The sequence below is a fragment of the Perca fluviatilis genome, chromosome 23, assembly GCF_010015445.1.
Source record: "Perca fluviatilis chromosome 23, GENO_Pfluv_1.0, whole genome shotgun sequence".
NCBI lineage: Eukaryota > Metazoa > Chordata > Actinopteri > Perciformes > Percidae > Perca > Perca fluviatilis.
Genome location: NC_053134.1, coordinates 20548396 through 20574249, shown reverse-complemented (window position 1 = coordinate 20574249; position 25854 = coordinate 20548396). Strand labels below are relative to the sequence as shown.

The window sequence follows — 25854 nt, the reverse complement described above, 5'->3', positions numbered from 1 at the left end:
TGAACAACATGAATATCCATATGCATGGAAACGGGTAAGCGCTGGCATTGTCAGCAATACCGCTGCAGAATGGCTCGAATCTTGCACCACAGCTAGAGTACCGTAGTTATGAATCGGGGGAAAGAATAGGATGGTGACCAAGCTTAATAACTCTGTTTTAAACCAACTTATTATTATTATTATCATTTATATTATCATCATCAGCAGCATTTTTATTGTTATGCCATTTTTTATTATTATTGTTATTATCCCTTTGTTGGTTTCCATTTAATGTACTTAATGACGTGCCTTTTAAATTTTATTGAATATATTATATATATATTTTTTAAATCTTATTTACTTACTTATTTATAGTCCTCCGAGACAATTGTTGGTTAAGGGAGGGAGGGAGGGTATTTTGTGACTGTTACGGTTTGTTTATTGTGCATTGTTTATTAATAACGACCGAAAACTCAATAAAGTTTTGAAAAAAAATAAAAAACTCATCTGTGTAAACATGAAGTTCATCTCTCAAACATTTACCATTTTCATATAAGAACCTGCTGAAACTCATTTCTGCAGCAAGTACACACTTGCCCTGCTTTTGTTTGTTTACATCACTTGTACTGAGATATTGTTAATCCCTCACCCTGCTACTAATATGTAATGATCGATGTAATTCTGTAGTTTGTTTAACCTTGGGGTCCTGGACGATGTTCCTCCAGTGATGGCAGACGAGGCTGACACTGCGGTAGAGGTCCTGGGCCGGGACCAGGCACAGAATCTGCCTCAGCACCTCCTCTGGAAGGTCGTCCATGCAGCCCTGAGGCTGCAGCAGAACTCTGCCGCTGCCCAGCAGCCCATAGTGGGCATCAGGGAGGGCCTCGACCTCCTCTTCCTCCACGGGAATGTCAGCGCCACATCGGTCAAATCCATCCTCATCCCCAAACATCTCTGCTGTCATTCCCTCCAGATAATCCACCACTTCCTCCTTCCTCCTCGTCTCAGGCTGTGGCAACATCTCGGCAGCCAACAGGCTTAAATCGTCAACCTCGTCTTCAGGTTCTGCGGCAAATGAGGCAGCTAACAGGCTGACATCGTCATCCTCGTCTTCCTCTTCTTCAGGAAAGAGCTCGCCATTGAGTCTGTCTGTGCCTGTGGACGAGCAGGGCTGGGGGGATTTGTGCGGACTAGAACTAAGGACCCCCGTCACAGGAAAAAAGTTGTTGATGCCCTTCGGTCGTCCAGCAGGACTTCCGGAGGCAGATGCTGATGGTATAAGAAGTGAGAGAGAAAGAACAAAGATGCAATGTCAGACATAGATTTTATGACTTCCTACATGAAATGGGTTAGTCAGGACTTTTACTGAACAACATAACCATACACTCTCATGTCACCCTGTCTGTTTTGAATGTTACTTTGAGTAGAGGCCTGTAACAATAATTACATGATTGTCTAATTGAATATTTTTATTACGTAATCACGGGTTTCTTTGTTTGATTAGCTAGGGTCCTAAGGGGTGTGATTGTTGATGGTAATTGTTGATTTTGTTTAGCTGTGGCAAATTGTAATTATATGAAAATGTACTGGTTGGACCGAGCTATGCTATGCTAGCGGCAGTTGTCACTTGTTGCCATAGAAACTCCAAGCATTCTTGGCTGTAGCTGACTCAAGCCAAAGAAATCGAACTTGCTTGTGTTTTCCGAAATCTGCCCACCAAACCCGCTGATTAAATAACCTTTTTTTTTGCCCACCATCACCACCCCCCACCTTTTTTTTCAGAGGACTATATATTACTGTACTATTGTCAATTTTATGCTCATTTACGCAAAAAATAGGATGTTTTAGGATAATAAAATGGTGTGGTTTACTTCATAGACTGTGGTGGTCACATTAACAGTGATGAAACCAAAAGACGCATCCTGGAATTCATTCAAAACTTGAATTTGTTTGAAAAAGTAAAAAAAAAATAATATATATTTTATAGTTTGACTGAAGTAGACAAATATATTGTTAATCGCAATAGCTTCTGAGACAATTCATTGCACAGCGAAATTTGGAATAGTTACAGCTCTACTCAGATTTGTCAAAAGGTTTGTAGCAGAAGGTTTGGAGCAGATTACCACACTTCCGTCGCTTGGTGGGTGTCCTGGGGTAAAGCCTCCGGGTGGGGTCATGGTTGCCGTGTCCCTGGTTGACAGTGTGGGGCTGGGTGAGGGCACCAGTGCCCTCTGCACTTTGTCCCAGTTCATCACACTCCTCTGCATTCAGGTGTCGCCTTTTGGCCTTTCCTAGAAAACCACACAACATTCAGTCATGTCAGCACAACACACAATCACTTTATTTGGACAGTATTCTCACCTGACAGCAGCCCTATCCTACATTGGTTATAAAAATTCTTAAGCAACCTTTTAAGAAGAAATCTCTGGTAGAGCGTGCGCCCCATGTACTGAAGCTCAGCACTTGCCTCAGCGGCACAGGGTTTGAATCCGACCGGTGGCCCCTTGCTGCATGTCTTCCCCCTCTCTCCCAACTTTCCTATCTACAACTGCCCTATCCATTAAAAGGCCTATTTTTAGTCCAAATGTGGTGCCAAATGCTTTTGCACCCTGAAAAGAACAGTTATGTAGGAAAACACCGAATTTATCCTTTTATTGCTATGAAAATTATAAAAATTAACATTGGGGAGTCCAAAGTTTAGAGTTAACGTCATGTCCGTTAACGTCACATGTAACGTTATTTAATTAAAATGCCAATGGTCTCGGGCTTCATTAAACACCAATTATATCACGTAACGTTAGAGTGAAAATGTAACGTTAGCCATTTTAACGGTGTTGACACACAGAGCAGCAGTTATGTTTAGCTAGCTAGCTAACTCACCTCAAGTTCTAACTTACCTTTAACAGCCATCTCCATCTTCGTGTCCAGCACATCCGTCTTTTAGTCACAAATCTACGTAATTTAGGATTCAGAATTTGGTATGCTTAGGCCAAATTCGTCGTATCTTGCACATTAATACAGAAGGGGTAACGCTAACGTTAACTACATCTTGGTAAATACCGAGTTTTGCTAGCTTATTTATACTTCTAACATTACTTATCACTTAAGTTTGTAACCACCAACCTGTTCAGACATTCAAATGACCCGCCCTGGCAACATTTATTATTTTATTATTGTATTTGTTTTAGTATTTGACGCTTAAGATAATGCTTCGAAGTTAGCTAGCAAAAATTTAAGCAGAGGTTTTCAACTGTTTATGTTGAAAGAAGCCACGTGATTGTCCAACTCTTTTTCTTCGTTTAAGTTATTGGTGGTTCTCAGAGCATCATAACAGTAGTAGGTCGCCACCTACTGGACTAAATGTGGGGCAGAAAACGATAGTAAGAAGTGCATTGAAAAATAACAACAAAATAGCTAATCAAGTATTACATGTTTAATATCTTAAAGGGTATACAATAAAAATGTGTATTTAAATGTGTTAATTATTTTAAAAACTTGTATTAAAGGGAAATGTACAGTAATCAAAACATACATACAGGGCTTTATTATTGTGGGTGAGTCCTCCATTTAAAAAAAAAATCACTAACAGAGCATTAGCTCATACACAGCTGTTTGAAGGACCTCATGTCATATGCATTAGACAACATAATGAACATAGCATGTGAACATTAGCCCAGGAATATACACGTAAAAAAAAAATACTTGACATGTAAGAACAAAAGTAGTATCACATTTATTCATTGGTCAGTAATTTGTAGTTGCTAGGGTAAGTACAGCATCGATGTCCAGCTAACTGTACCATAATGAGGTTGGAGGCACAGCATGGATGACTTCCTATGAATCAGTTACTGCCTCTATCATGACAGTATCTCTGTTGTACATTACAGGGGAGTAACACAGGGCAATCCCCCCCATCATATTGTTAACACTGTTGTTAATAGCCCAACCAAATACTATATGTATCTATTATCACAATGCATGGGTTATCTAAGTGAAAAAGTAGAACACAACAAACGAAATGAAAGAATTGCATCGTACTTCAGCAAGAGAAGCAACGGAGCAACAGGAAAAGTGTTTGGAGGTGGATTTTTTTCCGCCGTCAAGTCTGCAACAGTACTGTTAGGAATGTTTTACGATCACTAATAAAAATGACAACAAATTGCATCTCATTAAACTACATGTAATCTCATAAAAACCTGGAAAATACTATTTGTCAAGTAAGGCATTCTGAGACCTAAAGGCTGAAACTACTCTGCGTTAAGTGTGCAAACAATTAACAATTGGCCACCAGAGTGTGTTTCAGGCCTTCGTACTGAGAACAAAAAGTAGTCCAGTGCATGTAGTGCAAACAGGGCTCCTTCATAGGTTCACTTTCTAAAGCCAAAGTTTTTTTTTTTTTTTACAAGACTTTGATTTCATAATTTGATGTTTGTGTTCAGTATGATTAACACACAAAGTTGTACTGTGTCTTCTAACTTTCATATTACTCCATGTATGGCCATTATACTTTATAGAAACTAAAATTGAAATATGAGGTTACATGGTGGCTAAACCCCACAATGCAACAACACATTTTCATACAAATTCTTATTACAATTTGGAAGTCCTCCATGTCCTTTTTAATACAGATTTTCCAGTCCTGTGTAGGAGCCCTATGTAACATAAAAGACTATTTCTTCTTCTCTCGTTCTCATCCTGAACGTTTTCCTTCACTGCTTCAGAACGGGGAGCTCCCTCGGCTTAAAGAAGGCCTGGACCATCCCCATGGCAAAGATGTACACTTTAGCATCCACCACGATCTTTTCTTTCTTCATCAGATCTGCCGTAAAAAAACGAGAAAAGTATTAGTTAATGTGTTTGTTTGTGTTGGTCCGGACTCCGAATGCTCGTATCGCTCTCACGATAACAGCACTGTGGAAAAAGTTGAAGCCTCACCATCTATTTTCTTCTGGAATTCATCAAGTGGTAAAAGAATGACCTCAACAAATTCTGCAAAGAGAGGATAAAAGCTTTAGTGATGATTTGCTGTATGGGAGAAAAGGATTCTTTCTGATATAATAAAAAGGGAAATAACTCACCTCCATCACCTGTGGAAGAACAAAAGAGAACAAGATTATTCAACATGTTTTTTTTTTATGTTACAGACAAACTACCTGTTATCTGTAAAGTTTGGGTTTGTGCTCGAATATCCTTCGTACCCAAGGTAAAAATTCTAAGTACGAGACAGTTGATGATGGCGACATGTTCTCTTAAAATCACTCACACTTTTCTGCATGAGGCCAGATGAGTGAAAGTGATTGAAGGAATGGATTTGCCACAGAGTAATTGATTGAATGAGTGAGCAAAAATGGATTACTAAGTGTAGAAAAGAGGTAAGAGAACAAAAGAGTTAAGCATTTGATTAGATGGAGCGAGTAGGGGTAAATGAATAAAATCCTGTGTTCTCACCGAGCTCTTGTTTTGGGTTGATGTTCTCCCCTTCATCTCCGTTGATGTTGACCATGATGATCTGGGTGGTGCAGTTAGACAGACCGGGGTCCAGACAGGTCACTGCGAACAAAACGGTAACATTACTACTTGCATTGTATGTTCCTAAAATAAAAAAAAAAGGGAGTATGGAACTTCTTTTTAATTTGCTCCGCTGCGCTGAGCCCTGAACTTCTCCACCACATGCGCAGGAGATAAGATAAAGCCAAGAGAGGCAGCTTACGCAATCACGTGTACAGTCAGCAAGTCTTTGTTTGAAGATACCTGGAGTGACTCCAACTACCTCCCCTTTGTAGCCAGTTTCTTCTTTTAGCTCCCTCAGTGCAGCAGCCTCTGCAGTTTCCCCCTCGTCAATCAACCCTGAGCACAGCAGAGACAAACAATATTCTAAGTGTCAGAAAGCGTCAATAGTTACCAAAAGTTCCAACAGCCAAGAATGAACGACGTAAAAATGTTTTGGAGGCTAAGAAACAAAACTAACGTGACATTAAAAGTTGTGAATTTGCAGGACTTCTCAATCATTTTTTTTCAAGGTCTATTTTGTTGAAAAATTCAGGACCAAAATTGGTGAGTTGTGGGGTATGACAATATCTACAGAGAGTGTTTGAGGAATCCGTAGAGAACCGTCTGACTGACCTGCAGGAAACTCCAGAGTGTGGCATCCCAAAGGAGGACGAAACTGCTTCACCATCACTACGCAGTCTTTATGGAGGGTCCGCTTCAGCAGGGCGATAACACCGACGCCTGCAGGGAAAAGGGTGTTACAGCCTGCACAAATCCAATTTCCGGCCCATTCTGTCAACGCAAGCTCGACTGAGCAGCTAAAAGTGGGGAAACGGAGACGCTCACCGTCTGTTTCGGTGTTGGTTTGCCTCGTCGTCCTTTTCACGGTCTCCCAGGTTCTGGCGGATGAAAACAGGAGGTGAAACTAATAAGCAGGAAACGTGTAGGATTGTGAAGTTGTCAGTCAAAGACTAGGGCTGGGTATCGTTAAAAGTTTAAGATACCGGTACCCTTCCATACCGGTTCCTAAACGATCCTTTTTTGGGTACCAATTTTATGAAACAAAAAGAAATTACAACATTACGGCACACATCTTTTTATTTTATTTTTCAGCTCCTACAACGTGAGCCTACCTCTGTGTGTAAGTTTTTCCTACCTGCCTCTACAACGTGTAACGTTAGAAAGCCAATCACAAACATTATTAGATCTTGGTCAGCATGCTGCGTGCTGATGCTCACTGACGCTGATGAGATCATTGATTGAATAGGGTTGCATGATATTGACAAAATGTGATATTGCGATATTCATTATGAATCAATATTAAGTTTGATATTTCTTTATCGAAAAGTAAGTATTGCATACTTATACTTTCAATATAATATTGCGCAACGTGATATCGCGATAACGATATCCAGTCGATATATCATGCACCCCTAGTATTGAATGGCACAGCATTTTTCGATCCTCCATACTTTCAGTCGGTGCCTAAAAAGTATTAAATTCGGTACCCAGACCTATCAAAGACAGAACAGTACCTGGTTTTTCCAGCTCGGTCCACGTACGTAGTGTTCTCCAGCTTCAGCCACTTTCCTGCTGCCATGAGCTGCAACACGGAGAGTGAACACACCGAGATAAATTGAATAGCACCAAACGCCACACGCTGCTCAGTTATCACAATACTTAGAATACTGCTTCACAGCTCAGTAAAGACACAAACATTACAGAAACTATCTTAGAGAGAAGCATGAATGTGGTTACTAAAAGGGAATTTTCTGCAAAAAGGATAGCAAGAAGAAAAAAAAGAAAAAAATCAATCACAAACATTTATGTGATCATCTTAAATGATAAATATAAGGGCCATTTTGGTTTATTTGTGTAATTGTGAAATGTCTAACTTGAGTGCTTTTAAGCGGTCTGTGGTATGCACACACAGCGAGGTGCAGACCGGTTTGAGCTTCGATGCAAATCCATCAAACTTAATACACTCGTCAGAGTGGTGTACGTCGGATGTTTTGTTGAATTTTTAGGATACTCAAATCTCCATGAATAATACTATGTTTTGACAAATTAGGTCGAAAGAATACAGAATTTGCTACTCAGGGGTCTTCAAAGTTTTTTAGGCCAAGCACCCCTTAGCTAAAAGAGAGACTGAGCAGGGACCCCCTACTACATACATTGTATCAGAGCCGGCCCGAAGCATAAGCAAACTAAGCGGCTGCTTAGGGCCCCCAACAGCGCTTGAAATGTCTCACAATTGAGCTTATAACAGAGCCGGTCTATTTAAAGATCAAGTGTTGCTGCTAATTGGTAGCACATTAGTCTTTAAATGCTTATTTGCACATTATGAGTGCTTAAACTAATATTTACAATACACAAGTTGGTTTAGCGCCAAGTGCAGTGGCAAAACGTTACAATGTGGTGAGACCCCAAACCAAATCCTGCTTAGGGCCCCCAGAAGTCTAGGGCCGCCCCTGCATTGTATATAGCGTATTTAAACTGATATTCATATTATTTATACATCAAGTTTTAATGTCTTACATATAGTAAGGCTATCATCCTTCAATATTGTGTAAATTAAATGTTCTGCCATCGAGTTTTGTCGGAAAAATCCCTTTTAAACCCCTCAAAAACAGACGTAGTGTTACCTCTTCTTTCACTATGTGTGGAGCACAAGTCACTTTGGGTTCTTCGGAGTTGCTCATTTTCAATTTGTGGCCAACTGAAAATGGAGGTAAAGTCGAGTCAAAAGCTTTCATTCACAACTGTTTACGTTTCACTACGAGTATTTAACGTTAGCTGAAAAACAAACAGAGTTAGAACCACCATTTCAATGCTGACGAAACGTTTTGAGTTAACGTTACTCAATTAGCTGCTAAAGCCAGGCAACGCTAACCAAATTTAACTCCCCGTGTTCCTTTTCCACTTTTAGCTTTTTTTATTTATTCGTTACTTGTTTATTTAACACTAGATAGCTGCTTTACACTTAGCATTGCTGCCGGGGTTAGGAGCTCGTGCATTTTAAACTTTAAACAAGTATCTTCTACAATTAACTCACGTGAAAACCGAACTGCAGTAGTAGTAGTAGAGAATAGATGTGAAAAAAACAGTGAGGTGTCACTCTGTCGCCACTTCCTGGGATCGCAAACGTCACCGGAGTTTAGCCTTCAGTGGGGGTAGACTATTTACTTAACGTTAGCTAACAACTAACATTGACTTAACACAAAAAACATTGTGTAATTTCTACATGTCTAACGTAGAAATTCAATAAAATAAAAACACACGGGGATAATGCAAGATACCATACTCTTATAAATATGGTAAGTTGGCAGCAAAAAAAGTTGACCAATATAACGATACTGGCTCCTGTATTATTATCGTATGCTTATTTAATATGTTAGCTAGATTAAAGTTGTCACATTTGAAAATATTGTCACATGTCAAAATATATTGACGTTACGCCTGTAAATGTGTTAAGGTGTTGAGTAAGTTATCAATTCAATAAACGATCTATGTCGCAAGTCAGCGACGGTCAGCGGTTTTCGACCATGCCCACTTGTGCACCTCAAAAAGGCTTCCCCCTCTGTAAACACAAATGTATTACACAATTCTAGCAATAAAGCTTTGACTGTTTACCAATGGGATTTTAATAGATTCAAATGAATCCATAACAGTGCAAATAGAGAGCACCATTGCCTCGAAATTTCAAGGCGTCGAATGAAAATGCGGCCGCGACATTTTCACAAATATTTAGTGGGGGTCGGAAGATATCTACTGATGGACTCTTTTCCTTTACAGGATATTGCAGCATGAAGAAGGAGCAAGTTGTCAACTGTCAGTTTTCGGTTTGGTATCCGATATTCAAGAAACATTCGATTAAAAGGTAGACAGCTGATGAGTTGTGCAGAAATACCAAAGACATATTTTCAATGTTGTTGCTGTAAAACATAGCCAATTTAGCCAACAGCTAACGTTAGCTACCGGACAGAAGCAGATTACAGCTAGCTAGCTATCTTTAGGCTGTATTTATCGTGTGTAATACTGCATAATTGTGTTTAAATCCCTTTTTCAGAGCAGCTTCCCTAAACCTCCTTCTTCCACACCTCGTCTGTTTGTTGTCTATTACGTATTCTATGAATTACATACTTTTATATGTGGTGTTATTATTCTTTATTCCAGCCTGATTCTCCCACTGCCTCAGAATGTAATAGACTATTTACTGGATGATGGCACACTGGTAGTCTCTGGGAGGTATGAGACCACTGACACACACAAACACACAAATTCGATAAAAAGTTGTCTTTGTTTGAATAAATGTGAAAATATAATGCCAAAATTCGGCTCGATCTTAAGGTGCTATTCCTCCTTTGAATGGCACCTGCTGTGTTTGAGAAGTATCGATGTAAAGATGCTGTGGGGTTGTTTTTAGCAGACAAGTGATGTTACAGGTTGCCTCTGTTGTTATGGTCACGGCCGTTCCCTTCAAACCACACATTTTCTCCATCTAAAATACGTATTCAGATCCTTTACTTAAGTAAAAGTACTCATACCACACTGTGAAATTACTCTGCTACAAGTAAAGGTTCTGCATTGGAAATATTACTTAAGTAAAAGTCATCAGGAAAATGTACTTAAAGTATTAAAGGTAAAAGTACAAAATGTGGAATAATCCAAACATTTTCGAAACCGGAAACGATCAAAACAGTTCTGTCAATCAACTAAGTCTTTAATCGGCTAATCATTTCAGCTGGACTTCTAGGCCTGTATATTGTTGGGAAGTTTAATTTATAATAAAACTTTGAATTTTATAAACTGCATGTGTTTTGTGTGCAAACATCTTAATTTGTAAAGAAACTAGTAACTAAAGCTGTCAGATTAATGTAGATGAGTAAAAAGGTACAATATTTCCCTCTGAAATACAGTGGAGTAGAGGTGGAAGGTGGCTTGAAAAGAAAGGACTCAAGTAAAGTACCTTAAATTTGTACTTAAGTACAGTACTTGAGTAAATGTACTTAGCTACATTCCACCACTATGTGCATTATGATGCTCGGATTTGTTTTGTGCCCGGAGCACTCATCTGTTGTTTTTCTTCCCTTCAGTGACCATAACACACAGCAGACACACGCTAACAACAGTGACTCAGACGCAGAGGAAGACATTCAGGTACGGGAACAGAGACTAAGGTTCTTTTTTCCATGGGGTGTTTTCTGTCTTATTTTTGCCTCATTGCTTGGAAAGGAAATTAGTCCTTGTTTTCCTAATTCACAGTCTTAAAATAGTTCAAATTTTTGCAGAAAAGCATCAGACCTCTGGTATAATTTGTCACTTTATTTCTAACCTAATCTAGTTATTTGTGACTGATTGTTACATTTGTTGAAAGGCCAAAGTCTGGAACAACACTTAGACCATCACAGGGCACTGAAACTCCACTGAAACCAGACTCCTGAAATGTTTTTTTGCCTAAGCAGCTTTATGCTGACCTGCCACAGCTACTCAAAAGTATGGAAACTCTGAGATATAGTACACTTTTAAATTGGAGATTTAATTTATAATGAAACATTAGAGAATACATGCAAAATGTTTTGTAGTCTGTTTTCAGGGAACAATGTCTTCATGTCTTAATTCTCTGTCTTATAAGACAACAACTAGAACTGTGTTCAATCCAGTTTCTTGTTCTCTACTTACCTCTAGTGGTCAGATGATGAGACAACCACCACTGTTACTGTAAGTACATAGTGTATTATATTATTATGATACAAGTTTTTTTAATGTCTGAAACCTGCATTTACACAAGCTTAAAGTATAGGTAGGAACGCTCCATCTTGGTCTTGCCTTTGGGGACTTAATAATCCCCAAATTGGTCCAGTCGGAACACGAGAAAAAAAGAGTTCTAGGAACTGCAAAAATCCCTCCAGTCGATAAGCAGCTTATGTCAAACCAAACTTTAGGAATCTTTTTTTTTTTTTCTTCAAACATGTATTTATTGGGTTTTAGTTTTCTTTACAACAAAGACAAGTACAGCAACAACAAAAAAAGAAACACAAGCAGTTGTAAATAGCACATCCACCCCCCCACCCCCCTCCCCACATCAAAAGGAACGCAAAAGTTATGTTAAATTAATATAAAATCGGGATGAAAATAGTATAGAAGTATGTAAATGTATGACATTCTGCATCCATATACACATACACTAGAATACTAAAATTATATATATGCACATGAGCAAGGATTTACACAATAATGAATAAACCTAAAATATGAAATATGAACAGATCTATACAAAAATATATACAGTACAGGCCAAAAGTTTGGACACACCTTCTAAGTCAATGTGTTTCTTTATTTTCATGACTATTTACATTGTAGATTCTCACTGAAGGCATCAAAACTATGAATGGCTACTTTGAAGAATCTAAAAATATAAGACATGTTTTCAGTTATTTCACACTTTTTTGTTAAGTACGTAATTCCATATGTGTTCATTCATAGTTTTGATGCCTTCAGTGAGAATCTACAATGTAAATAGTCATGAAAATAAAAATGAAACGCATTGAATGAGAAGGTGTGTCCAAACTTTTGGCCTGTACTGTATATTATATAAAAAAACAGAAAAAAAGGGGGATACAGCCACAGTCAAAATCAAATCAGTTCATCACTCCCTCCATCACTTAGTATACTTTCATTTTCCAGGAAGTTATAAAAAACTCTCCAAATACTCCAAAACCTATCAATCTTGTTTTTTGTGAAATAACTTATCTTTTCCAGTGCCAGATAGGAAGTCACTCCGTTTAACCATTCAGAAACGCCACAGACAGTTGGTTTTTTCCATGACCTCGCAATGCACCTTTTAGCCTCCAAAAGGCACATACTAATTAAAGGTTTTTCATCATTAGTTATCACAAAATTGACAGGGTAAATATTTAGGATACATAACTTAGGATCAGTGGGAATCACCTTGCCAATAATACGACCAATAACGGTCAGTTACCTTTTTCCAGAAGCGTACAACCTGCGGACAGCTCCACGTACAATGAAACAGTGAGCCCCTCTGATGGCTACACTTAATGCACGTGTCGGGAATATTTGGGTTAAAGTGGTGCAGCTTTATAGGAGTAATGTACTGTCTACTCAACCATTTATATTGCAATAGTATAGAATATGTCTTGACTGACTGAGTTTTTACCAAAGAGCAGGCTTCTGACCATTCTTCCTCTGATACATTTTCATTTAAATCCATATTCCAGGCCCGTAATATATCATTTGAATACTCATTAGATCCACTAACAAACAACTTTAGGAATCTTGGCGTTACATTTGATCCTCAATTGAAATTCTGAACACCATGTCAATAAATTGACAAAAAAAACCTGTTTCTTCTTTCAACTGAGAAACCTAAAAAAAAAAAAAATCAGACCATTATTATCGACTTTTGATTTAGAACGTATCATTCAGGCCGTGATTTTTTTTCCCATCTCGACTTCAGCAATGCCCTTTTCACTTGCCTTAGTCAAACTGCCCTTAGTCTTTAGCTTGTACAAAATGCAGCAGCGATGCTTTTAACTGACTATTTTAGCATCGCTGCATTGACTGCCAGTAAAGTTCAGGATTTATTTTTAAGATTCTTTTAATCACTTATAAAGCAACTACATGGCATAGCTCCTGCCTTTATTTCAGAGCTACCTAACCTTTACACCTCTGAGCAGCCACTCACAGTAAGTCATCCAACCAAAACCTGTTGGCTATACCGCGTGCTAAACGTAAAACTAAAGTCGACTGCTCTTTTGCCGTCCTATCCCCGAGACTAGAATAATCTCCCCCCCCCTCCTCCCATTAGATCAGCTGAGTCGGTACACTGTTTAAAAAGCATCTAAAAACCCACTTCTTTAAGTGGGTGATTCTATTTTTTAAGGGTTGATCTGCACGGTGACTGGTTGCTGAATGCTTTCTGTTCCCAGTTGTCTGTTTGCATGTATTTTCTGAACATTTTTCTCCTGTATGCGCTTTTCGCTTAGTATTTGTTTTCTTTTTCTCTAGTGATGTTGATGTGACGCACTTTGTAACCTGTGTTTAAAGAGGTGCTATATCAATAATGTTGCTTTTGATAGAAATGTGTATCACCCCGTGCATATCATTTAATAATGCAGTAATTATGATAACCATATGATGTGACATGACTTTGTGTGTGCTAGGCTCCTGAGTTCCCAGAATTCACCTCTAAAGTGCAGGAGGCCATAAACGCCCTGGGTGGGCGCGTCTTTCCCAAATTGAACTGGAGCGCTCCACGGGTAAAATACAGCACTCGGCTGCTCTTAGTGAAATGAAAAACTGTGTGTGCCTGCTTCATTTTAAGTTAGCAGAGTGGTGAATTCATTAGAAAAAGTGTGCCAACATGACTTCTTTTTATTCAGCATAACCAAATTATTTTTTTGGCTAAAGGCCCTGTACATTTGAGGGTATTTAAGATAAGAATAGCTTCTTGCACCACTGCCAGCCTTAAGGATTGATGCATAACTTAAGTGTGTGTGTGTGTGTGTGTGTGTGTGTGTGTGTGTGTGTGTGTGTGTGTGTGTGTGTGTGTGTGTGTGTGTGTGTGTGTGTGTGTGTGTGTGTGTGTGTGTGTGTGTGTGTGTGTGTGTCCGTGTCCGTGTCCCTGTCCCTCCCAGGATGCTAACTGGATTGCACTGAACAGCTCCCTACAGTGTGACAGCCTTAGCGATATATTTCTGCTCTTCAAAAGTTCAGACTTCATCACCCACGACCTCGCGCAGCCGTAAGCCTCGCCATGCAACAACATCGACACATACACACACACATATTTTGCATTTAGATGACAACCAATATCAGAAAATAACCAGGTTTGGTGTGCACAGGCTGATTGCAGTGATTCTGCAGTAAAACACAAGTGGCAGCTGGAGAACTTGCTGTGATGTAGATGTTTACCTCTCGCTTCTCCGCTCTGCATGACAAGCAGTTAGTGCAGCGAGTTATTTACTGTGTGTGTGTGCGCGCGCGTGTGTGTGTGTGTGTGTGTGTGTGTGCGCGCACGCCGCAATGTAATATATGCTTGTTTTTTTTGGACTCTGTTAAAAACTCCAGCAGCCAAGCTGTTTGTAGTGTGACTGATCCAGTTATAGTAAAAACTAAAATAGAAATTCAAAACACCAAACACATGATGCATTGGTGTTCATATTTCTTTAACGGTTGTAACCTTCATTCATTTCTTGGCACAGATTCCTTGCATGTAGTGACCAGGACTCCCCAGATCCAGTCATAAACTATGAGGTATTTTTAAGCTTTTTTTGTCATTAGCTTGTTTTTAATACGAGTTTTAGTGTCTCATCATGCAGATGGAGAGTTCTATTTGCACTTAAGAAAATTATGTTTTATAATAGGGCCGCAACTAATGAGTATTATGTCGATTAATCTGTTGATTGTTTTCTCGATTAATCGATTAGTTGTTTTGTTTATAAAATGTCAGAAAATGGTGAAAAAATGTCCATCAGTGTTTTCTAAAGCCCAAGATGTCGTATCTCAAAGATATTCAGTTTACTGTCACAAAGGAGTGAATAAACCAGAACATATTCACATTTAAGAAGCTGGAATCACAGAATTTAGATGTTTTTTCCATTAAGAATAAAAATGACTCAAACTGATTTAAAGGAACACGCCCACTTATTGGGAATTTAGCTTATTCACCGTAACCGTAAAGTCGATACATACCCTTCTCATCTCAGTGCGTGCTGTAACGCTGTCTGACGGCTCCAGCATTAGCTTAGCCCAGCACAGATCCTGCAGGTAACTGGTTCCAACTAGCCTACTGCTCCGAATTGTGACAAAAGTGACAAAATAACGCCAACATGTTCCTATTTAAATGTTGTGATTTGTAGAGTCGACACGTGTACAAAAAAACGTAACATGAGACACAGCCATCTTCTATCCGTAAAACAAACCCGGGGACTATATTCTCAGACTATATTCTCCGCCCAAAGTACTATATTCTTCCGCCTGAGATATAATCGGTTGTTGTTTTACGGTTAGAAGCTCTTTAATATCATGTTAGAACTGTTTTGTACACGCTATACATATTCTAAATCATAACATGTAAATAGGAAAATGTTAGCGTGCCTATCACTAGTCGAGCAGTAGGATTACTGGAACCATTCACCTGCATGTTCTGTTATGGAATGATGCCGCTGGAGCCGTCAGACAGCTTTGCACGACGCATGGAGATGAGAAGGGTATGTATCGACTTGTCTAACTCTGGGGGTTACGGTGAATAAGCTAAATTCCCAATAAGTCGGCGTGTTCCTTTAAAGGTGCTGTAGATAGGATTGCAAAGATTCAGGACTTAGCCGAAACATTTGAACATTGACACATTCTCAGTCCCTCCCCCCCTTTCCGCTAAAGCTGAAAACGGTATCCTAAGCCCCTCCCCCCACAAGGGAGAATGAATGCTTGTGCATGAGCAGTGATTGACACGCAGTTAGACACAGCCCCCTCTGGCCCTGATTGGTGCATCTGAACAGGGAGCTGTGGATTTTTGCAAATCGCACTACAGGCGCCAGATTTTTTTTTAAATGACCTGCTTCATGTAGTTCTACTGGAACATAGGGTCAGTTTCAGCAAAGTTAGTTTTATAAGGCTTACCTACTGCACCTTTTTAATCGATTATCGAAATAGTTGGCGATTCATTTAATAGCTAACAAAACATTTTTTCCACTTTGCAGCTCTATTTTTTACTTCTTTTTTTTTGTCATTTAAAGTGTGTGTGTACACACTCTCACACCCCTATGTATTTTATCAGCGGTGTTGTCCTCTGTCCTCAGCTGGTCCTCAGAAAGTGGAGCGAGTTGATTCCCGGAGGAGAGTTTCGCTGCTTCGTCAAAGAAAACAAACTGATCGGTAAAAAACCCTCCACTCACCTTTCCCCCCAAACATTTTGGAAGAATACGTACATATACATATTACATTTAAAGATAGTAGTTGTTAATCAATGTTGGAATGGAACTAAGTACATTAACTCAAGTACTGTAACATTTTGAGGTACTCGTACTTTCCGTTTTATGCTACTCCGCTGCATGTCCGAAGGCAATATTTGACTTTTTACTCCACTACATTTATTTGATAAGATTTGTAGTTGCTTTGCTGATTCAGATTGTTAATAAAAAAAAATAAAACCAACTAATAAATTCTGATGCATTATTATAGATTACATTAAACTACCCAATAATCATTTGAAATCAGCACCACCTTTACTAGCTACAAGATTAAAGTGATGACACATGTATAATCCATTAATATAATATATATGATTCTGAAATGGGCCGTTCTGTATAATCGGTAGCTTTTTTTTGGTGGTACTTTTAAGTATATTTTGCTAATGCTAATACTCTTGCACTTAAAATACTACGTAAGTAAAGTGCTGTGCTTTTTACTTTTAACAGTATTTTTTTACATTGTAGTATTGCTACTTTTAAGTAAAATGTGACGAGTACTTCTTCTACCACTGTTGTTACTAAAGAGATCATCACATCCTGATTGCATTTTACATTGACTAGTATGTTTTTTGCCCTTTATACTGAAAAAGTAGTTTGACTAAGCTGTTTATGTACATGCAGCCATGCAAATTAGGATTTTTCTTCAAAGATTTCCACCGGTGGCGCACTACTTGGACCGCACGACCACAGCCTCTCTCTATCATTCCATTAACCCCCGTCTAGAAAAGGTCGACGTTGCGATGTTTGCGCGTATCCAAAAACCTGTTGATACCAAAGTCTTTCATAATGTTTAAAAGTAGGTGTGTTTCTCCTTCTTTTCTTCTGAGCATGCATCTCTACCCCGCAGCCTTGCAAACCGTTGGCTGGTTGGTTTGCCATACAACCATAGCAATGCACAAAGCTGACCGTAAAGGCTGATTCATGCTTCTGCGTTAAATTGGCACTGTGGGTACGTACGTGGAGATACCGACCCTACACCGTAGCCTGACGTGCGCCTCTCGAAAAATGTACCATATTTTCCGCACTATAAGGCGCACTTAAAAGCCTTTTAATTTTCTCAAAAAACGACAGTGCGCCATATAATCCGGAGCGCCTTATATATGGATCAACCTCTCGGATCACTGCCCCGTTGACGGGACACTGCGTCGCTGTAACCTCGATAAAACTTCCACTCATTCGCGTTTTTATAACTTTAAAGCATTAAATATTCAAAATATACAGCCATGCGACACACCAATTGAAAGCTTAGCCTCTAATGATTAATTTAAGCCCACATACAAAGGGGGTTAGCGGTTAAACTGAGCGGCGGATGTGCGGAATGTTTCGGGTGTGTCGAGCCTGGCTGGCCACTCAGCGCCTTCAGACAAAGCTCAAGGTAACAGGCTAACGGCTTATTAGCTAGCCAAACACCGAGCGGCTCCATTAATCTGCTAGAACAAACGGAGCGAGCAGCCGCCGCGCTCTAACATCTGTTGATCCGTGCAGGACTTCACGGTGAGCGGACTGTTTAGAGACCATGTGTTACTACAGGTAACGTTAAAGGTTCGCTGCTACTGTAGCGGAGCTGCAAGTAAACCAGGGCTCTCAAGTGTCACACATTGAGCGTGACAGTCACCCATTTCGGTCTTTTGTCACGCAGTCCCGCCACACATTGTATTTCTCACGCGGAAAAACTATTTAATTCAATTCATTAATAAATATATATTTAATATGCGCCGCCAATATTTTTTTCTGGCGCGCCGCTCTCACTATGAAACTGACAGGAATCCAGTGTGTGCTCCAGTGTGTGCTTGCCTGTCCTTAAAACTTAAGAGCCCTGAGTAAACGCTGAACTGAGCTGTGTGTTTTCAGTGTTAAACACAGCTGCAGGTATTCATGCACGACTGTTGTTGGTGATACAGAGGTGGAAGACTTCTCAGATCGTTTATTGAAAGTAGAAAAAACTGTGTTGTAGAGTTACAAATTACTTGTCAGTTACAAGTCCTGCATTCAACATAACAACAAGTAAAAGTGCTCTTATGCAGTGTAATTATCTTATTTTATTGGATTATATTATAACCCAATAAATTGTATTAAATGACTGATACTTTAAATACAATGTGTTATTTAATTCAAGTAGCCTACTTGTACATAATTATTTTCTAGGTTTTGAAATTTATATAGATTTGACATTTTCCCCTCATACTTCTGTCGGAATGGGTACGAAGTTGGCATTGAATTTCATTTGAAATGGTATTAAAAAGGTCTTAAAAAGCCTTGAATTTAAGTTGGAGGATCCTGGGGGTACCCTGAATTTACAATAAAACAATTCAGCCATAATCTGCGCAGGTGTCGAGAGTGCATCCATACCTGATTTCGTTGTCCTTTCAGCAACAAAGTGGTATTTTGGCCAAAACTTGATTTTCATAAATCCACAAGAGTCCAAGGAAATGTAATATCCAAGCTTTATATTCCAAAACGATCTGTTCGCCTCACAATGTTGAAGTTTCTGGCCGAATCGCAACGGAAAACACGTTTCCATTTCCACGTCACTTGTCACCGCTGCTAGCTTCTCTGCCCAGCTTGCTACATGATCGATGTGGGCGTCATCGTATTCCCTAGCTTCTAAGCTTTCGATTGGTAGCTCATATTAGCCAATCCGTTCAGGTTTGCCTCTGATATGGCCAATGGAAGCGGACAAGCCGATGACAACATGTCAGGGAACACGTTGAGACGATCGCCTTTTCCGGACCACTTAGATTTAAATGCTATAAGGAGGGTGAAACGGAGTTGTCAGAACGCTTCATAAAGTTTGACTTTATCTGACGGTTTTGTTGACATTCCCTTTAGCACAGCTCCATCTAGTGGTCGATGCGCGCAACCCCAGTCAAACGTTTGACTGCAGTATCTTCTATTCTATGCGCCTTATAATCCGGTGCGCCCTATATATGAAAAAAGTTCTAAAATAGGCCATTCATTGAAGGTGCGCCTTATAATCCGGTGCGCCTTTATAGTGCGGAAAATACGATAACTAGATGTTGCTGCGACACTCGGCCATGGCTTGGTAGTGTTGCATTTCCCCGACTCATTTCCTGGTTCTCCTTCTCCATAAACAACAGGAAATCAAGGAGAGGGTGAGCTTTTCCAGAAAGCACAGGGGAGACACTTTGTTTCTCCTATATATATATATATATATATATATATATATATATATATATATATATATATATATATATATATATATATATATGCCTCTAGAGTCGCTACTCGCTCCAAAGCTAATCACCGTCACTCTCTCACTAGCTCTACCACACACTCCACACACACATACACACACACACACACACACAAAGAGATCGATGCACACACCCGTGTACAAGTACCAACTTCAGGCTACTTACATGGTAGCTCTGCCTGGAGCCTCAGCAGAATCATAAATCACCCTTAAGCCATAAACAACCAGAAGGCCGTTAAGTAAACTGTTGCATACTTCGGTAAAACCCCCAGTTGAGACGCATATTCCCAATGCGCTGTATAAATGTCCAAAGAAGGCCTCTAAAACCTGAATAATACCAACATATCCCACGTCTTCTTTCGGAAAATGCTTTATTCAGAAACGGGCCTCATTCTGAATATCCAAACGGATATGCGGTTTACATGACCCGTATCAGATTCTGAATATTGTCATATTTGGAATATAATAATATATAATTGTGGTATATTAGTGTGCATGTAAACGTACCTATTGTGAGCCAGCAGGATTGGCAGGGAAACATGCTGGGTTGCTTTACAGCACAAGACAGAAAGAGGGCGCTGCTTTTACACGTACTGAGCCGAATGTGTCTGAAATGGGAATTAGTTAGAAAAGAAACCTCTATTAGAACTGTGATATAATGATGTTTGAGCTGTACTTTACCTCAGCAGGCTAATTTAGAAACAATTATAAAATTCAATTTGAGCTCCACTAATGATGTATCTGTCTTTTTTTTTTTCCCCAGCTATCTCCCAGAGAGACTACACTCAGTATTACCAGCACGTCTGGAAGCAGGAGGAGCAGATCTGTCACGCCATTCAGGCATTCTTCAGCCAGCACATCCAGTACAACTTCCTGGACGAAGACTGTGAGCATCGGCATCCTTGTTTATTTTATTTTTTTTGTTAGGCCTCCCTCACACTGGCTGCGTGGCGTGAGCGTGTCAGCTGTGTGGCGTGTCCGTTTTTAATTCGACTCCCACGTTAACAGGTTAGAGCTTGCACACTGCCTGCGTGACACGCACGTCTGAGCCGCGCCGAAAACGCGTGCATGCTAGAAGTAGAACCAACGCCTATTTTTCACGCTTCCAACACGCAAGAGTGTTGGAAGCGTTTCCAGGCAAAATAGAATAGGAAAAGATGTTTATATGTCATTTTGACCTGAATACATATTAATAAATGACATGTTGATGTTTGAAAGTCTTTTTTTTTTTTTTTTTTTTTACATAAATGCAGATATAAATGTAGTAAAAAAAAAAAAAAATTCTGTAGCCTATTTTGCCGTCAATACTGCCGACGTTGTCTTTGCTGTAATCAAATCAGTATATATTTATGTTTATTTCATTTTATCAATGGGAAACATACATGTGTCCAGACAAGGCTAGCAGCAGCAGCGCCGCGTCAGACACGTTTCTGGTGTGCAAAGACATAGAGAACGCCACGCAGCCGCCACACAACAGAAACGCCACGCTCACGCCACACAGACAGTATGCAGAAGGCCTTACTCTGTCTGTGGAAAGTTCTTCAGCTCCCCCCACTGATCAAATGTGTCTTTTTATTACTTGTGATTTTTAAAATGCATTTCAAGTTTCTTAAATGTTTAACTTTGTCCTTGTTAAACTAGGAGATATACATGTACATAATGTAAATGTTAAGTGACTGCATATGTAGTTGTTTAAACTGTTTTTGTTTTCTCTGTATGGCAGTTGTGTTTGATGTCTACAGAGATAGCCAGGTAAGCGCACTGATGCATTTTGATATTGTCCTTTTTTTGTTGTTGTGCAAAGTGAGTTAACACTTGTGTTGGTGTGTGTGTGTGTGTGTGTGTGTGTGTGTGTGTGTGTGTGTGTGTGTGTGTGTGTGTGTGTATGTGTGTTTGCAGGGGAGGGTGTGGCTGATAGACGTGAACCCGTTCGGAGAGGTGACAGACTCGCTGCTGTTCAGCTGGGGGAGGAACTGGCGGGTGGGGGGGAAATCACCCAGCAGCAGGTCAGTCATCGTGACGTTTTTATAAAAAAAAAAAAAAAGGTGCACTATGAGTTCCTGCGTGACGTCACTTCTGTTGACGTTCCAAGTAAATACCAAACAAAACAGAGCAAGCTCGCCCCTCCCCCCCATGTTTCCGTAACTGTCATGACTAACTGACTAACTGTCACTAACCCCCACCCCCTCCCCCAACCATCTTGTCGGTGATTGGCTGGAGTGGTTTGTTGTATTTTGGTGCACAGCCTGTGCCCCTAGTGTTTGTTTGACGTTTACGACCCCTGTGTTGTCTCCCGAAACCGGGCTTTTTCACAGTGTACTCAGGGGGGCGGGCAGCTAGCAGATCAAGGAGAGATGCCTATACGATTTGAGACAAAAATGAAATTGCGCTGAAACCATGCAGGAACTCATAGTGCACCTTTAATAGTTTGGAGGGTGGAAAAAGGCTTAGATGGAGACAAAGTCTTTTGTATTTGACCGATGTAGCAATGCTGAACTAGAGCCCCGCTTAAATCCGTCAAAACTGAAAACAGTTTACCTATGTGGTTTCCGGGGCAACCGCTAGCTCACCCAGTAGAGTGTGCGCCCCTTTTGCTGCACGTCGTCCCCCGTCTCTCTCTCTCTCTCTCTCTCTCTCTCTCTCTCTCTCTCTCTCTCTCTCTCTCTCTCTCTCTCTCTCCCCTTTCCTGTCTTCAAGCTGTCCTGTCAATAAAGGCCATAAAAGCCCCCCAACCAATAAAAAAACGTACAAACCAATCAATAAAAAACGACGTGGTTTTTACCCGTATGTGCAGGAAGGCCCGGCGTTTCGCTGCACCACCAGCGAGGTGACGGTGCAGCCCAGTCCCTGTCTGAGCTACAGAATCCCGCGGGACTTTGTCGACCTCTCCACCGGAGAAGACGCCTACAAACTCATCGACTTCCTCAAACTGGTAAGATTGTTATATGAGTATTTAGCTAGCAGATACTGGGTTGTTGCTTTACAAAACCACAGAGTGCTGGGGGGGGGGTTGTGAGGGTGATATCACTTATTTTGGCTAGCATCAGAATTTACTTTACAAAAAACGCAGGCACATGTAGAACAGAGAAACCCTTAGGGAAAAACTACAGTAGTCGGTATTAGCTCTCATCAGGCTGGGCTGTACCAAGACTTTCAGACAGGGGACTGGAGTTCACTTCAAATAACATACACCTCCTTTATTAACCATAACCACAATGTATTTTTTATTTTGATCATTTTTTTTTATGGCTGGTATTTATTTAGCCTCATTACCAGGGCCCACTCAGATTCTGCGGATGCTGAATTCTGCAGGATTTTCTGCAGATTTTAACTAAAAAAAGATTAAAACTCTAAATGTTAGCACATCTCCACCCTAAGCAGAAAAACAGTCCGCTAAATTCTGCAGATTTTCATTCTGGATTAGTCAAGTCAAGTCAAAGTTTATTTATACAGCACTATTTATACAGACAAGCTGACCAATGTGCTTTACAGAGCAATAGAATATCACATGACAGACAAAACAAGAAAAACATTACCACTGAAAGTGTAACCGGACAAGAAAATTGCTCGTCTGCCCCCCCCCCTGACGTATTTCTGACCGAGTAGCTACTGAAAGCACATTTCCTGCCCACCGTGATCGACAAATGTGTCATTTCAAAAGGAACGAGCCTGAAGACATTCCCTGTGTTACCGCCAGTAACTAACGGTGGGGTAAAAAAAAATTTTTCATGTTTATTTGAAATAGTGGACAGATGCTTGAGACATAGACATTTGTGCAAATAATCTCCAATGTACAGCATCACAGCATTTATAGCTACTGCTGGTTTCCAATGCCCATCCCTAGAAGGGCTTTTAAACAGTCATAGAAACAAGCATGACACATTGCCACATTAAAATACATAAAGCACATAAACATACAAGACACATCCATCTGTAACCCCTCAACCCGTCCCACCCCACCACACCCCATGCCAGCCCACCCCTATACATGACTACCGGTCTGATTATCAATTTAACACTTCTTCCGTTTTGATTTTAATATGCTTACTGTTGTGTGTTGCTTTTAGCTCAGTGGGCAGCTCATTCCATGCCTTAGCTCGCTTAATGTTGACATTCAACATAATCCGGAATTTTTCAGAATTTTCCAATAATTGACACCCTTGCAGAGAATGAATGAATTTACAAAATTGGGAACCAGGGTATAACTTGACGTTTTTGATCTCATCTCCATGTTCTTCTCCTCTCTACAGAAGAAAAGCCAACAGGAAGATTCTGAGGAGGAGGAGGAAGAGGAGGCGGCGAACGTTCCACAGTGACACAGCTTTATCTGGAAGCTGAAGAGTAGCTGCTAGTGTCACCAGGCCTCCATATCATGTTTTTCTGCACAAAGTGACTCTTTACCTCTCTGTCCTGTTTGAGCTTCTTTTTTCCCTTTTCTCTCACCCGATTGTAAACTGCACACAGTGTACGCGGAGTTTCCTAAATAGCTCTCTTGTGTTACGTCTTATTGAACATGTTGAATTAGCAGTATCACGTTAATGTCTCTCTGACGATTCATTTTCTGTCGAGTTGTTGTTTTTTTTGCCTCCGACACTGCAGGGCGCCGTCTTGCTGATAGGAATGGCTCGGTGAGACAGGAAAGGGAGGCCTCCGCAGTGTCAATTAGTCGTTTATGTCAGTTTGGGAGGGAAGGATTTGTTTTTGTTTAATGGGGGGGGCGTGGGGGAGAAAATTGTGTTACTGTAAGGGGATGTATTTACTAAAACTGTAAAGAATACCTGCTTTTATACTTAAAAATAGGTGAGTATAACAGTTTGTGTATCATTTTTTGCAGCCCAAAGAGAGAGGAGAGAGAGTGTGTGTGTGTGTGTGTGTGTGTGTGTGTGTGTGTGTGTGTGTGTGTGTGTGTGTGTGTGTGTGTGTGTGTGTGTGTGTGTGTGTGTGTGTCACACACTTCTTTATTTAACACCAAAGACCGTTCATCACTGAGTCACCTTTAATTGGTTTTCCCAGCAATCCCTGCTCCTCCATCTCTCCCTGCCAATTTCCCCTGAGCAGTTTTGACACACTCATTGTAGACTGTTACTCCCGATACAAAAAAAAAACAACAACAAAAAAGAAACCACCATTAGACTTGTTGTCATGTATTGGCTTGGCTGTCAGTCCCGTGGGTGCTGTAAACTAGCACATTAGAAATTGATTGTGCTTTTACGCAACAGCTCTCATTACGCCAGGAGCTAAATGAGCTGTGCACGCACAACGCAGGGCAGTTCATTTTGGGTTGTTTCCCCCCCCCCCAACACCCCTCCCCTCCCCTCCCCCCTGCTGGATTGATAGAGCAATTACAGGGAGATGGAAAGAGCTGGTATGATGAGAGTTAGAGCTCCCCGGGTGAAAGGCTGCGGACAGGAGGAAGCAGAGTACACATATTGTGGAGAACGTTGCACATTAATCATCATTTTGAAAATGAAATCTGGCTGTAAACGAAGCAGCCAGACCTGGAGGAGGTGTCCCCGTCTGACCTGCGTATATCTCAGTATACCTCGGTATCTGGACACAGGGTGAATACAAAGCTTAGCCCATGATGAAGTCCAGTCTGCAGTTAAAGCTGGGCGATATGAGAAAAAAATCAAAATCTCACCATATTTTTGACCAAATAAAATGGATGTCGATATTGCGACGATATTGTAGGGTTGACTAATGGCGCTTTCACAAAATATTAACGAGATTTTTGATAAATTATCACCAATAATGTGGATACAATGACTAAGTGGGTAACAGGAAATAATAGAACAGCTAGAACCGTGTGGAAAGTTCAGAAAATGACATCACTTTACTGTGAATCAGCCTTTTAAAAGCAAGAAAAGACAACGCTTATGCCACGATTTTACGATTTACATATATATGACTCATAGTATATCGATTTTGATATAATATCGATATTTTGCTCAGCCATATCTGCAATCACCAATAGGCAAATGTTAACAATATGACAATATTATGTATTTTGTTTTCCTGAAAACATGAACAAGCAGTTGCTAGTTTATAAGGTACAATAATACACAGCAATGCAGTAAATGTTCCTTCATGAAGGTAATAAGGTTCAGTTCTTGTTGAAACTGTTTTAGAGAGGCTGTCCTTTGTGTTGAGTATTGAGTTATACTGATAGATGTTTCT

At 40.2% G+C, this 25854-nt stretch overlaps 3 protein-coding genes across 4 annotated transcripts in view; 1 reads left to right on the top strand and 2 right to left on the bottom strand.

Moving 5' to 3' along the window:
- fbxo18 (F-box DNA helicase 1) overlaps positions 1 to 3262 on the bottom strand; it is a 32192-nt gene extending 28930 nt beyond the window's left edge. Inside the window, exons 1-3 of the mRNA XM_039792465.1 lie at positions 2877 to 3262; positions 2103 to 2270; positions 677 to 1248 (exon numbers count right to left, since the gene is read on the bottom strand). Of these exons, the coding sequence (XP_039648399.1) occupies positions 677 to 1248; positions 2103 to 2270; positions 2877 to 2895 (759 nt within the window). The 5' untranslated portion in view covers positions 2896 to 3262. The remainder of the gene's footprint in view (positions 1 to 676; positions 1249 to 2102; positions 2271 to 2876) is intronic.
- Positions 3263 to 3689: 427 nt separating this feature from the next.
- On the bottom strand, positions 3690 to 8653 carry nudt5 (nudix (nucleoside diphosphate linked moiety X)-type motif 5). Of its 2 annotated transcripts, none has more exons than XM_039792466.1 (10): positions 8525 to 8653; positions 8115 to 8188; positions 7005 to 7072; positions 6316 to 6368; positions 6103 to 6210; positions 5731 to 5826; positions 5428 to 5529; positions 5058 to 5066; positions 4915 to 4968; positions 3690 to 4798 (listed from the first exon to the last, which is right to left on the bottom strand). In XM_039792466.1, the coding sequence occupies exons 2-10, from the start codon at positions 8169 to 8171 to the stop codon at positions 4689 to 4691; spliced, it is 657 nt and encodes a 218-aa protein (XP_039648400.1). In that variant the 5' UTR covers positions 8172 to 8188; positions 8525 to 8653; the 3' UTR covers positions 3690 to 4688. The 2 variants fall into 2 exon arrangements, with proteins under 2 accessions (XP_039648400.1, XP_039648401.1); XM_039792467.1 differs by lacking the exon at positions 8525 to 8653 and adding an exon at positions 8293 to 8446.
- Positions 8654 to 9264: 611 nt separating this feature from the next.
- cdc123 (cell division cycle 123 homolog (S. cerevisiae)) lies at positions 9265 to 24216 on the top strand. Its single transcript, XM_039792468.1, has 13 exons — positions 9265 to 9349; positions 9646 to 9717; positions 10566 to 10629; positions 11158 to 11190; positions 13656 to 13751; positions 14130 to 14236; positions 14697 to 14748; positions 16293 to 16368; positions 20441 to 20563; positions 21401 to 21429; positions 21577 to 21693; positions 22472 to 22609; positions 23928 to 24216. Exons 1-13 carry the CDS (start codon positions 9276 to 9278, stop codon positions 23991 to 23993), a joined length of 1047 nt encoding a protein of 348 aa, XP_039648402.1. The 5' UTR covers positions 9265 to 9275; the 3' UTR covers positions 23994 to 24216.
- The last annotated feature ends 1638 nt before the right edge of the window (positions 24217 to 25854 follow it).

Coding starts and splice junctions, on each gene's coding strand:
- nudt5 (XM_039792466.1), bottom strand. CDS start 8,171: ATGAGCAACTCCGAAGAACCCAAAGTGACTTGTGCTCCACACATAGTG. Junction 5,530..5,730: donor GGTAGTTGGAGTCACTCCAG/GTATCTTCAAAC, acceptor TTTTGTTCGCAG/TGACCTGTCTGGACCCCGGT. Junction 4,799..4,914: donor ATTCCAGAAGAAAATAGATG/GTGAGGCTTCAA, acceptor TTTTTACGGCAG/ATCTGATGAAGAAAGAAAAG.
- cdc123 (XM_039792468.1), top strand. CDS start 9,276: ATGAAGAAGGAGCAAGTTGTCAACTGTCAGTTTTCGGTTTGGTATCCG. Junction 10,630..11,157: donor ACGCAGAGGAAGACATTCAG/GTACGGGAACAG, acceptor ACTTACCTCTAG/TGGTCAGATGATGAGACAAC. Junction 22,610..23,927: donor TCATCGACTTCCTCAAACTG/GTAAGATTGTTA, acceptor TCCTCTCTACAG/AAGAAAAGCCAACAGGAAGA.